This window comes from Panthera onca, chromosome B1 (genome assembly GCF_046562875.1).
Source record: "Panthera onca isolate mPanOnc1 chromosome B1, mPanOnc1 haplotype 2, whole genome shotgun sequence".
Lineage (NCBI taxonomy): Eukaryota > Metazoa > Chordata > Mammalia > Carnivora > Felidae > Panthera > Panthera onca.
The window spans coordinates 109,384,092-109,397,091 of NC_138342.1; the positions used below are offsets into that span (position 1 = coordinate 109,384,092).

At 33.7% G+C, this 13,000-nt stretch overlaps 1 protein-coding gene across 5 annotated transcripts in view; it reads right to left on the reverse strand.

Annotated features, from left to right (window-relative positions):
- Positions 1-13,000, reverse strand: part of SCLT1 (sodium channel and clathrin linker 1) — a 219,460-nt gene that overhangs the window by 175,470 nt on the left and 30,990 nt on the right. For all 5 annotated transcript variants that reach the window (XR_013555142.2, XR_013555143.2, XM_078445738.2 and 2 more), the window contains one exon: positions 8,971-9,026. Coding sequence is in view for 3 of the 5 variants with exons in the window: in XM_078445738.2 (XP_078301864.1) it covers positions 8,971-9,026 (56 nt within the window). In the remaining 2 variants the exon portion in view is untranslated. The remainder of the gene's footprint in view (positions 1-8,970; positions 9,027-13,000) is intronic.

Below are 13,000 nucleotides of genomic sequence, written 5' to 3' on the forward strand. Positions count from 1 at the left end.
TTTATTAACTTGGAAGTTATATGATCCTTTACTTTCACTGTCTACCCTAGAGATTAAAACACACACAAAGAATTAACAAAACTCTAAAATAAATAAGTATTCTATTACTTTTGGGCAATGCTGAAACCTGAGAATACCTTAACTGTATTTACCCTTTTCCCAAATTTATGATATTGCTGCTTTGTATTTTAATTCCCTACAAATACTTTAGAAACATTATTATTATTTCAGAATAGTTAATGTGATATTCATTACACTTTCTCCCTTAGTTACCCTTTCCCCTCTTTTTGTAGAATATCCTTTTAGGATTTTAATTTTGCTACTGGTAATTTTTTCAATTTCTTTGCATCTGAAAATGTACTAATTTGACTTCTAGAAAAACATTTCACTAGATACATAATTCTAAATTAATAGTCCTTCTTTCAGCACTTTGAAGATACTGCACTGTCTCCTGATTTCCATCATTTGTTGAGTAGTCAGTTTATGTCTTATTGCTATTTCTTTGAAGACAATTTTTCTGCTTTGAACATTTTTAAAAATGGTCTTTAAATTTGTATTTAATGTTACAGCCATGTATCTAAATATAGATTGTTTGCTTGTTTTTGTATTATCCAGCTTATGATACATGCTGTTTCCTTAACCTGCAGATTGAGGTCTCTCTGTCCTCTCTTTCTCAGGCTTAAGTTATATGAATTTTAGTTTTCACTATTTCCCTTATGTCTCTTACATTATTTCCTGTATTTTTCTATCCCCTTGTCTCTGTGATCTTCACTCTGAATATTTCCTTCAGACTTGGACTGTATTCCATTAATTCCCTCTTCAGTTATGTCTTACTTCATTACCATATGTTTTCAGTTCTGAATTTGTTTGGTTCCTTTTGTAGAGTTCCCTATCCCCTTATCAACATTCTCAAAATTTTGTCTGTTTTCACTGAACATATTAAGCATAGTTATTTTAAAGGCCAATCCTGTGGATTTTTTTATGTTGTCTATTATTTATCATTGTTTAAAACTATGCTCTTTAAGATATGAGCCAGATATTACATGGGGAGATATTTTAAGGCCTAGCAATAATGTTATCTTCCTATAAAATGGTCTTCCTTTTTTTTTTTTTTTTTTCCTTCTACATGTGGCTAGCGGCATTATCAATCTCTGAACAGAGATTCAGGTAATTCCAAGCTATGTTTTAGATCTTTTTAGGACTACTAGATTTTTGGGGTCACTCTTACTCATAGGGTACCCCAACCTAATGCCTGAAAGCTTACTGAGCCACTGAGCCTCTAATCTGATGGGCTCTGACTTTCCATTTTAATCTCTCTAGCTCTGTGAATTTGTTTCAAGCCCCATTTTTCAACCTTTGCCTACTCCAGGATAATGAGATATACCTATGAAGGCAGCTCCAAATGCAGGCTCATATCCCTGGATTTCATTATTTTCCTGGTCCTTCCCTAGAATTCTCCAATGAGTTCATTTAAAGAGATCTGACTGTTGTCAAATATCTGTCCCAATTTCCTAGTTTTTGTCTAGAATTTCTAGTTTTTGTCAGAAGGAGTCTGATTTACCTAGTCTGCCATCATTGTAAACAAAAATCTCTAGTTCACTTATTTTCAATTTTACTTTTCAATTAATTACAAATGTTCTGAGTACTAGTTTGGCTTCATCTCACTAGTTTGATATGTTGTTCATTTTAAGAAGTTTTTAATTTTTTTAATTCTTTTCATCTCAGGAGTTAGCTGAAAAGGTAGTTAAAAATTATTTGTGCCTGTTTTTTGTTATTTCAAACTTTACTGTAGGTGTGATTTATGACTTTTTAAATTTGTATCTGTGTACACGATGAGTAGGGTTTGCAGTCCATGTCTATGTTTACAAAAGTTTCATAGGCCTTTGAAAACAACAGTATATTCTTGTCGGTTGAAATGAGTGCATACAAACATATACCCACATACTCAAACTTATTATTTGTTCTTTCCTCTATAGCCTTATGCTTATTTTTATCCTACAGACTTATTTTTGTCCTTATTTTCTTTGAAATATAATTGTAATAATATATTTGTAAATGCTCATTAAATGAATTTTATCTAATTCTCCAAAGATATTAGAAATATAACTGAGAAAATAAAACTATTTAAGTACCACAAAGATTTAAGGAATTAATCTTTTTCAAAGCATTCCTTTTTTATGTTTTTTGAAAGTTAGACACTAATAATTATGTTCAACAAACATTTGAAGGGGTATTACATAGAAGATAGTAAGAGTTCTGGTTCTCATTGTATTTATTCAAATACATAATAATTAAGTCAAAATGTAAGAGCCTGAGGAAAATAAAAAGAAGAAAGTTCCATTATTTTGGACAGCTTGATAGTAAGAAGAGAAATCATACAAAGCTTTGTGGAGGTAAACAATATTATCCTTATTATTAATAACTAGTAGCATTCACTTTTTCTGCTGCCACCACTTATTAGTTGATCTCTACTTTCTAGTGCAATTTCTAGAAAAAGCCAATCTTACTGGTTTAGCTAGTTGCAAAACTGATTTGCTGAGGGAACAGGTAAATATGCCACAGTTAGGAAGCCGGACAATCAGGAAGCAACTATACCTACTGCTGGTTCCAAGATCACACATTCTTAGCTGAGATCCTGGGATTAGGATTACTGCCAGTTAGGATAACCTGCAGAACACCATGCTTTAGCTTCAACAGAAGTAGCTGCCCAGAATTATCGGCTCTAGAGCTACTCTATACTTGTTAGATTCTCAACCACAAAAACAGACCCTCAGATACTGCTTCTCTTCCTACTTATCTCCTAATTTAGATCTCTTACAAGTACTTATTGTTAGCAGAACCTAATTCATATCCTGAACTAGATTTCAGTTTTCCAGCCTCTTGCACTACAGGAATACACACTTAAAAGAGGTTGGAACAGCCAATCTATATCATAGCTGCATTACTTACTATGACTGCACAATTTAATTAAATATGACCCAAAGTGATACACTTAACATATAAAAGAGTTGTTTTTTTTTCCCCCCATGAAACCTGGACTGAAAATAAAAGGCTCAATGAAGATGAGTCATTAAAGAACTGCTAGTGAATTAAGGTAAGTAAAATAACTACAAAAACTCAGGAAAATTATAAAATCACAGAAGATCAAAAGATCAAAGGGATCTCTAAGTTTTTACTCTTCAAAGAAACAAACTGAGAATTATAAAGAATGCATTTTATAGTTTATGCATAAAAGATGCTAAAGCACTGTTCAACAGTGTTATGTATACAGTAGTAAATAGAAAAGACAAGGGTCTTGCTCTCGTGAAGGATACATTTTACTAGATAAGACAAAAAATAAGGAAGCGAATAATTTCAAGTAGTAATAGGTGCCAAAAATAAAATAAAATTATATTAGAGAAAAAAGAAAAGGGAAGAGCATAGAAACAGCTAGATAATGTGGTCAGGGAATGTTTTCCTGATAAAAAAACCTGAACAAAGGGAAGGAGACAGTGCCATGCAGATCTGAAGAAGAGCATTCTAGGCAGAAGAAACGGGTAAGGTGTTCTGGTAGAAACTGGTCTGCCAGGTGTAAGGAAGCCAAGTACGAAGGCTGGCATGACTAGAGATTAGTACTCAAAGGGAACTGTGGTAAGAGTGTATGTATGTACACATAATTATACAAAAACAAACTCAGTTATAAAAACAGATATAGAGAAAAAAGAGACATAGCTCTGACTTTATGAGATTCAAAACCTAAATTTAAAACTTTATAAGGCTTAGGATTTGGCAAACTTCTGGGGATGGTCTTCCTTACAGTGCCTCAAGTAGCACAAGAGCACCAGTATTTACCATGTAATCCCAGAGATTTTTCTTTCTCTCGTTCAAAAATAGATCAAATATATTCATCTTCTGCTATTAGAAAAATGAACCAAGTTTTAGGGTTGAGAATACCATTTTTTTGGACTACTAGTAAAAAATAATGGCTTCATTATTGCTTTTATAAACACATAAATTTCTCAAGTTTCAAAAAAACATTTAACGTGCTCATAGGATACTGTCAACATTCATGAATGAGATGATTAGGGAAGTTGAAATCAAATTTAAAACCATACCTCTGATGTATTATCAGTCAATTATCAGTAGTCAAATTATGAGAACAAATCGATGAAAATAAGCATAAAAAACAATTCCATTTTATAATGCTATTGAAATCTTCTACATCACATATTGATAATTATAATCTTAAAAATGATAAAAATCAGACTATCAGAAAATAAAAACAGTAAAATAAATAATATGCTCAATATCATTGGTTTTAATTTATTAAATAATAACTTTATATTTCTTCCTGTTGAAGTTTTAAGTTCTAAAGCTACATTTATACCTAAATAAAAATGCAAAGACCATTTTAAATTTCAAAAAAGACTGTTGCATTAAAGACCAGATAACAGAAAGAGTTTGCAGTGAAATATCACTACATGTACAAAAGAATAGTCAACTTTTTCTGTAAAGGGCCAGACAGTAAATGTTTTAGACTGTGTGTGCCATTCACTCTCTGTTGCAACAATTCACCTCCACCAGCACAGAGCAAAAGTTGCCACAGACACAATGAATGAGTGTGGCTGTGAGCCAATAAACTTTTATTTACAAATAGAGGCAGCAGGCTAAATCTGGTCCATAGGCTGATGTAGTTTGTGAATCCCCGACAAATGCAATTAAGTCTCTATATCAGTTAGTGTTTTTGTCTGTTTTATCACTGATGTATTCACTTGATGTACTGACCTGATTAGTACCTGGTACTTACTAAGTACTCAATAAATACTTGTAAGCGAATGAATGAATGAATGGATGTTTTATTTCCTTATCTAATATTAAATTGGAAGGGTAAGTGGTTCCAGATTTGTTTCAGCAGTTCAATAATATAATAAGGATCAAAGGTTTTCTCATTTTTCCCTTCTTCCAATCTTCACATCTACCCCCATGGTTACAAAAATGGCTATACCAGCCAGCTTCACATATCACTTTTAAAAATAACATGCAGCAGGAGGGAGGTAAAGCTTTCTTCTTGCCTGCCTCTCTTTTTATCAGGGAGAAAATTCTTTCCCAGAAGCTCTACAACAGACTTTCCCTTATACTTCACTGGTTAAAAGTAGGGTTACATATTCATTCCCAGACCAATCGCTGGCAAAAAGAAAATCAAACTAGTTTGAATAAAAGTTTAATAAAAGACTTATCACTTTAAAAATAAAATACTTAAATAAAAGACTTATCACTTAAAATTATGGAAGCAGTTAATTTCCCCTGAGCAAAATGACAGTGGAAGAAAATCAGAGTTAAATGAATGAAAGAAGAAAAACCGGCTCTTATGTAGGTAACAAATGATGTCTTCCATGCCCTGAGTAATAACAAATAATAAAAATTAGTATTTAGAAACTTAGAAATTTAAAAATTAGTATTTAGTATTTAGAAAAATTAGTATTTAAAAAACGTAATTTTTAAAAATGCTGTACATATCTCTCCATTTAATTATCTTACCAAATTTCCTTCCTCTGTTAAGTTTTGAGGAGAAAAGATGGAATTAGAGAAAAAAGGAGGATAAAACAAACAACACTATATTCTCAAGATGAACTAAATTTCAAGGAAGACTTAAAAATGGAAGGGAGGAAAATAAAATATTTTTTCACCTCTCTCTTAGCCTGATTTTAAATGACTTCATTATTTCCTATTTGTAGTCAATTCCCAGAAAACATACATCCACATAAAAATGTAAATATTAAAATGTTCCCAAAACTCAATAACATAGAATTGCATACTATTATACAATCCATGTCATTGCCAGCTTCTATTATTCAGAACTGACCATGTATGACTATTTAAATCTTTTCCTTAAAAGTGATAAACTCTCTTGATTTTGCAGCCCTTAATTGCAATACATAATTAAAAGTAAGATGTTGCCCTAAAAACATAAGTAAAATTCACTTTAAAACTTGATAGCATTTTCAAATTACTAAAAGTGCCTTTTTAATAAGTTCAGAATCTATTTTTCCCACTTTCCTATTGTACTAGGAATAAATACATTCATGAGACACAACCACATTACTGTTAAATAGGTGAAGGCAGATTTTTAAAAGACTAGCTTAAAAAGACCTGGACATGAAAGGAAGTTAAATATGTTGAGTCAAATATAGGAAAAAGGATTATCTCAACCATATAATATACCTTGTCTATCCCAAGTACATTAAAATACAAGATTAATCTACATACATTGGTGATTCAAAAATCTTAGCAATGTCCTTTATTAGGAATAGCATCGCTTATTTAATAACTTTTTTGAGAAAGAATAGTAAACCATAAAAAGTTAAAATTAGAAAAACTTTTCTATGGGGAAAAAACACAAATGAGGAAAACTGAAAACCCAATTAAAAGATTTATGTTACACTTTGGCAAACATTGCTGGCTTAAACATATGACGCTTTCAGAAATTAGAAGAGAGGAGAAATAGTGAAAACGTATTTTTAAAATTTTTTTTTTTTTTATCATTTATTTTTGAGACAGAGAGAGACAGAGCATGAACGGGGGAGGGTCACAGAGAGAGGGAGACACAGAATCTGAAACAGGCTCCAGGCTCTGAGCTGTCAGCACAGAGCCCGACGCGGGGCTCGAACCCACCGACCGCGAGATCGTGACCTGAGCCGAAGTCGGACGCTTAACCGACCAAGCCACCCAGGCGCCCCAAAACGTATTTTTTAAAATGTAAGGTAGAAGGTGACAAAATAGTCATAAGACATACGAATTCTGTGGGAGTTCTAGTTTATTCTCGAGAGCAACATGCTTTAAAATAAATTAACAAAACTAAAAGGAAAGTGCTATATAATGTAGCAAAACGCAAACAAAAGAAAGTTAACTTTTAAAAAGCCCATGCTTTAAATGAATTTGGAACTAAAAAAATTTCATTTCTTTACTTTTTGGACTAGTTACACAAGTTAACAAGAGATCTATCAGATTTCAGCCCAGGTGCATGATCTTTAAAAGTTAAAGTTAATGGGGCGCCTGGGTGGCTCTGCTGGTTAAGTGGCTGACTTAGGCCCAGGTCCTGATCTCATGGTTCGTGAGTTCGAGCCCTGTGTTGGGCTCTGTGCTGACAGCTCAGGGCCTAGAGCCTGCTTCGGATTCTGTGTCTTCCTCTCTCTCGGCCCTTCCCCCCATGCATGCTCTGTCTCCTTCTCAAAAATAAGTAAACATTAAAAAAAAAAAATTTTAAGTTACAGTTAAGAAACTTGGGGTAGAATAAAACTTTAAATATTTTTAGCCAAAAATACGGGATCTTTATGATCATAGGCTAAGAGAGGATCTATTAGAGACACAAAGAACAACCATTAGAAAAAAGATGGACAGATTCAATTACCTTAAAATTAAAAACAAAATAGAAAATTCTGTTTATCAAACATATCAGAACCTGGGAATATATCTATGAAAATACCTATCATCTAGCATGTTGTATGGTACTGTGGCAACATTCATTCCCATTCCTTTCCATATTTCAGTCTCTATCACAGAGGCTGAAAGTCCAAAACTACAGTTCTCAGAGGTCCTTGTAGCTGGAGCTGTCGGTGGGATTAAAGTATCACCAGTGAGAAGCACTTGAGGGGGATATGGAAGACAGAAGAGAGCTGAGAACATTTTTCTATTGGTAAGACAGCACGCAAAACTGGATAGACATGAGTGTCACTTATAGTCAATACCCTGTGCCTCACTTTCCAATGTCAAGTCTCCAGTTTTATGGAAATGATGCTGTAGGAGTAGGAACAGAGATGGTGGCAGCACCAAAAATTCCTGACTTCAGGATCATAGCCCCTAAATACGATCCTAAAGCTAGTGATCTAGTAGCAAATGTTAAGTGATTGAATCCCTTCCTGAAATTTCTAGTGGTTATGGTTTACAGTATTGTTACTGCATTCACACAGACTGGCATACCAACAAATATTCAGAATACAGATTATATAAAGTGCTTTGACAATTTAATAAGGAAAAGATAAATAGAAAATGGGAAAAAGAAATGAACAAGCATTTCATGAGAAAACAACACTACATGGGTAAATAAACATATGAAAAATGGTTAACCATATTAGTATTCAGGGAAATATTAAATTATAACCACAGTAAAAAACAACCTAAGACTCAAAATAACAAAAATTAAGAAACTTGGTAAGACTAAGTGCTGATAAAAAGATATAGATCAATAAGAACTCATAAATATCACAGGTGGGAATGTAAATTGGCACAGCCACTTTGGAAATTGGCATTACACTGTAAAAATGAATATTTCATAATCTATGATCCAGCAATTTTATCCCTTGAAACTCTTGTACTTGTTTGTGCATGATACTGAGTGGGGAAAAAAAAGTCCCAGAAGACTAAATGATACAATTTTAATATAGCTTAAAAAACCCCCAGAAAACTAAATAATCTATCATTAGGGACACAGACACCTATAACAAAATTTAAAAACCAAGGGAATGATAAACACAAAATTCAACAAAGTGTTACTTCTGGCAGAGGGAAAGAGAGGAATGGGATAGGGCAAGAAAACATGGGTAGATGTACCAGTATTGCTAACCTTTTTAGCTCTTAACTAGATGGTGGATTGAAGGTTTTTATCAGTATGTTTTGGAACATACATGATTATTATAAACTGTACTGTTAATGATTGCTAGTATGTATAAAGTACTTATTACATACTCTATGTTCCTTTACAGTCAGCCCTATGAAATAGGTTATTATCTCCAATTTACAGATAAGAAAACTAAAGCACAAAAAGGTTAAGTAACTGTCCAAAGTCACAAAACTAGTAAGTAATGGACCTGGGAGTGAAATAGGAAATCAGGCTCCAGAGTCTTCACTCATAACCAGTATACTACATGAATAAAATATTAAATAACAACAATAAATATTATCTAGGATAACAATAAAAGAAGTTAATTTATTTACCTTTCATTTTCCTTGATGACATTTTCAAGTTGTAGTTTCATCTCACCCATCTGTTTCTGAAAGATTAAAATATGGTCATAGCAATACATTTTGCAGACAGTTCTCTATTAAGTAATGCATTCAAATACAAGCAGACTCTATGACACTAGTCTACTGATAAGAAACAATGATTCTTTACTTCTAACAAGTGCTTGTAAATATGGATATTTTAATGATACTTGGAACATAATAAAACATTCATTTTGAAATAAAGAGAAATATTTATATGACACAAGAAATATTTATAAATGTAACCCTATGATTTATAGATGTTCACATATATATTCCTCAGTATGTCACTGTAACAAATGCCAGATTCGTTTATCTTAATTCACTGAATATAGTTTATCTTAATTCACTTTAGTTTAGATGAAGCCCATAGAAAAGCTTATATTTGGAAAAGTATAACGTTAATAGTGGAAAAAAAAAATAGAGATCTTTTTAGCAGTAATTCACTTAGTCTCTTATTCACCACCACCATTAACTGTCTAAACTCTCCAGACAATACAAGGTTGCTATGGTAAACCCATATGGTCACTAACAAATACTTTAATGGGAAAAATGGTTAAAAAAAATCACTAATTAAAATACAAGAATAAAATATATATTGTAAAGAGGAGATTGGTATGATTAATTCTCTTTGAGGAGATAAAGGGATTGTAAAATTTCAACAGGAAGGAAAGGCATTTCAAGTAGGGAAAAATATGCGTAAAAGCAGAGTCAAAAAGTATTAGATAATACAGGAATAGTAGTCAGCTCTCAGTGAGAGTAAATAGGCAAGGGGAGAGTAGGAAGGAGGCCATGTAAAATCGCACTTAAACTGCAATCAACTCATGATATGTCCATTAGTCTTGATTGGGTATCCTAGGCTAAAGAAGAGAAGCAAAGCCTGGAGTGCACCTGGTAAGGGAAGGGTAGAACAGGCAATGCTCTAAGCCCTTTTGTCTCCCTTTCAACCAAAGAAGCTCAAGGCATCTTGGTCTAGGAAATCAGTAACAGCCAACTCTAAATACAATTCTGGCTTTGGGAAAGGTGAATCTTTCCAGGTCCTTGCTGTGAATGAATCACAATTAAGCCAAAATGAATGAATTCACAATCAGATGACTGAGAACTGACCATACATAGAGCAACGATGCAATGAAAGAAAATTAGAAAGGCAGACAGCAGGTCTTGAATGCCATACTAATAGATTTGGATTTTATTGTAGCAATTATTCTGATCTTGTCATTTTTTTTTTTTTACAAAAAGTGATTTTGCACAATCTTGCAAGATATTTAAAAGTTGCAAAAATGTTTATCTTGAAAAAATATTTACTCAAATTACCAAAATAATTAGAATATATATGCAATAGCTAGGATTAAATGTGAATCATTATGGTCACACTAAACATTCTTTACTATAAAATATTTCAAAATATATTTAATAGTTGAAACAAAATCTCAGCAACAGCATCAAATATTCCCTTATTTATATTTTTCGAAAAAAGTCCTTCATATAGAGAATTATAGTCACACTTTTCTTGCTTACAAGAATAAACTATGTTTTTAGTGGGTCTATAAATCCTAAGAACTAGTTCTAATCAGTAATATCTATGTGAGCAACTGTTCTTAGAAGTAGCAGCCAGTATCTTTTCTCCTCAAAAGTATCAACTACTCTTGTTATAGACCCTTGCTTGGGCTCTTTGCTAGTTTCCTCTCTCTTGTAATTAACTCAATAATCACCCTTAGATTAACAATGCTAAATGGAAAAATGAAGCTAAACACCTTAGTAACATAGCTGATTAAAGATATATATGAATCAAATTATTAAAAAATTAAACCTTTAATTCAAGATAAGTAGCTATCCCATTTTATAACAAACCACATAATAGATCATTAGAGCAATTCTGAGAGTAAATTCAGCAGAAAATTTAAATTCACTAGCCCTAAAAATAAAAGCAAAATGCCATTTGTGCAGAGGAGAGCTTTCTGTTGCTCTTTGTCAGAAAGATTAAAAGACATCTATGGTTGGTTCAAATTTAAATGACTGCAGGCTCAAAAAAAAAAAAAAAAAAAAAAAAAAGGACATAGTACAGACTTGGAAAGCACCTATTTAACTTATCATAAAACAGGAACTGCAATTTAAAGAAATGCTTGTTTTTGAAATTTGGGTCTACAGGATCACTTTCATTACTCTTGGAAAGTATAAATAATTTCAAGTGCAATGGAAAACCCAAATTTATTTTTAGAAGATATAAGCATATGTATTCTTTTAGTAAAATCCTTTTAGTCAATCCATTTATTTACAAATAGGAGATTGTTAAGCTAGATCTAATCATCTTGTTCCAATGAGACCTGGTTTATATTCATTCATCAAGAATTGAGGGATTATGCACTAGACTTCAAGGCATATGATAGGATCTCTTGCTGTCCCTGCATGAACAGAAAAGGAAGCTATAAAGAAAGTTCTTAGTGTTTGCCCATTTATAGCCCCATTCTGAGGAAATGAGTCTTAAGCAGATGTTTTTATATAATGTTGCTCTACTTTCTTTCATTTGCATTAAATTCAGTGAAACTTGCTACCCAACTGAACTGATCCAGAGATTAGTATCTAAACCAAACACAGTAGTAAGTATATTCAAACACTAGGAAAGGGAGTTTAACGCCTCCAGGTGGGCTTGAGACATGTAGCATCTCTTTAACAAATGCTTCTGTTATCCAATAATCAGAAATATCAAAATTTGGGAGAAAAATGTAAACATTTTAAAATCAAAGAAACAGGTTATAAATATCAAGTATACTTTAAAAATGTATCTCACTGAAACTCACATTGTATCCTGAACAATGTTGTGCTATTATTCTAGTTTTCTATCAGCCTCCCATATATCCTAATTTTAGAAATTCTAGGGTACAGAAGGGTCCTTGGTTTCTAAACTCTCTTCATTCCTAAAATAAACCTTCATTACTAAAGAGGATTTCAGACAAAAGATGCCACAGCATAATCCTACCTATATTAGAAGATGATCAAATGAATCTCAAATCTGATAGACATAATGTTTGAAATTGGGGGAAAAAATCCATTCTCCAAACAAAGGGAAATACAGGTAGGATGAGGGTTAAAAGTCTAAAATTATATGAGATGGTTTTTGGTCTTCTTGGGGGAAAAATAAAGATGTAAACAAATAATGAGTTTAAGTGCTCCAAGCATCTAAGATATGCTCCTGTGATATACCAGGAGCAAGGAAACACTGGATTAAAAAATGAAACTGAAGAGGCAGAGGCAGTTAAGATGGCAGAGAAGTAGGGGAATGGGAATTTTCCTAGTCCCTCAAACACAGCTGTACTGAGATCGGATCACATGGAACACCCAGGAAATCGATCTGCAGAGTAGCAGAGGATCTCCACAGTTGTAGGGAGACAGCTTGGCAGGATGGAGCCTCTGGAGCAGAGAGATTTTGGAAGTGCAAGACTCTCTCCAAGGTAGAGCCGGTGCCATGACTCGTGTGCTCCTTGGGAGGGAGGGAGCTGACCCCAGGGTATAGCACAGCGTAGCAATTTCAGGAGAGCACTAGGAGAGAACAGTCCCCTTCCTGGAGTACTTTGGGAAGATGATTCATTGCCTCTCCAAGGACAAAAGACCCTGCACGTGCCAGCCAAAGGCCTTTTTTCAGCAGGGCAGAGTGGCAATACTGCAGAATGGGGTGCACACGGTGTGGAGTCCTTGAAGACGACATCAGGTTTTGAATCGCAGCCAAGCTGCCTGAGAGGTTTGGGAGGCTGTGGAGCAGTGCAAAGTGAACACCCTTGCTATTCTGTGAGGACTACCTGAACAGCATGGGTTGAGACACCCAGTCGGGGGAGCGAGACTGGGATGTCGCCGTTTTTCTCCCCAACACCAACACAGTGGAACTTCAGAGAGCAGCACAGCACCCCCAGTGGAGGCTGGACATGCTTACACCAAACACCGCTCCTCCATGGTTGGCAACTTCTTATCTACTGGAGCAAGAATGACT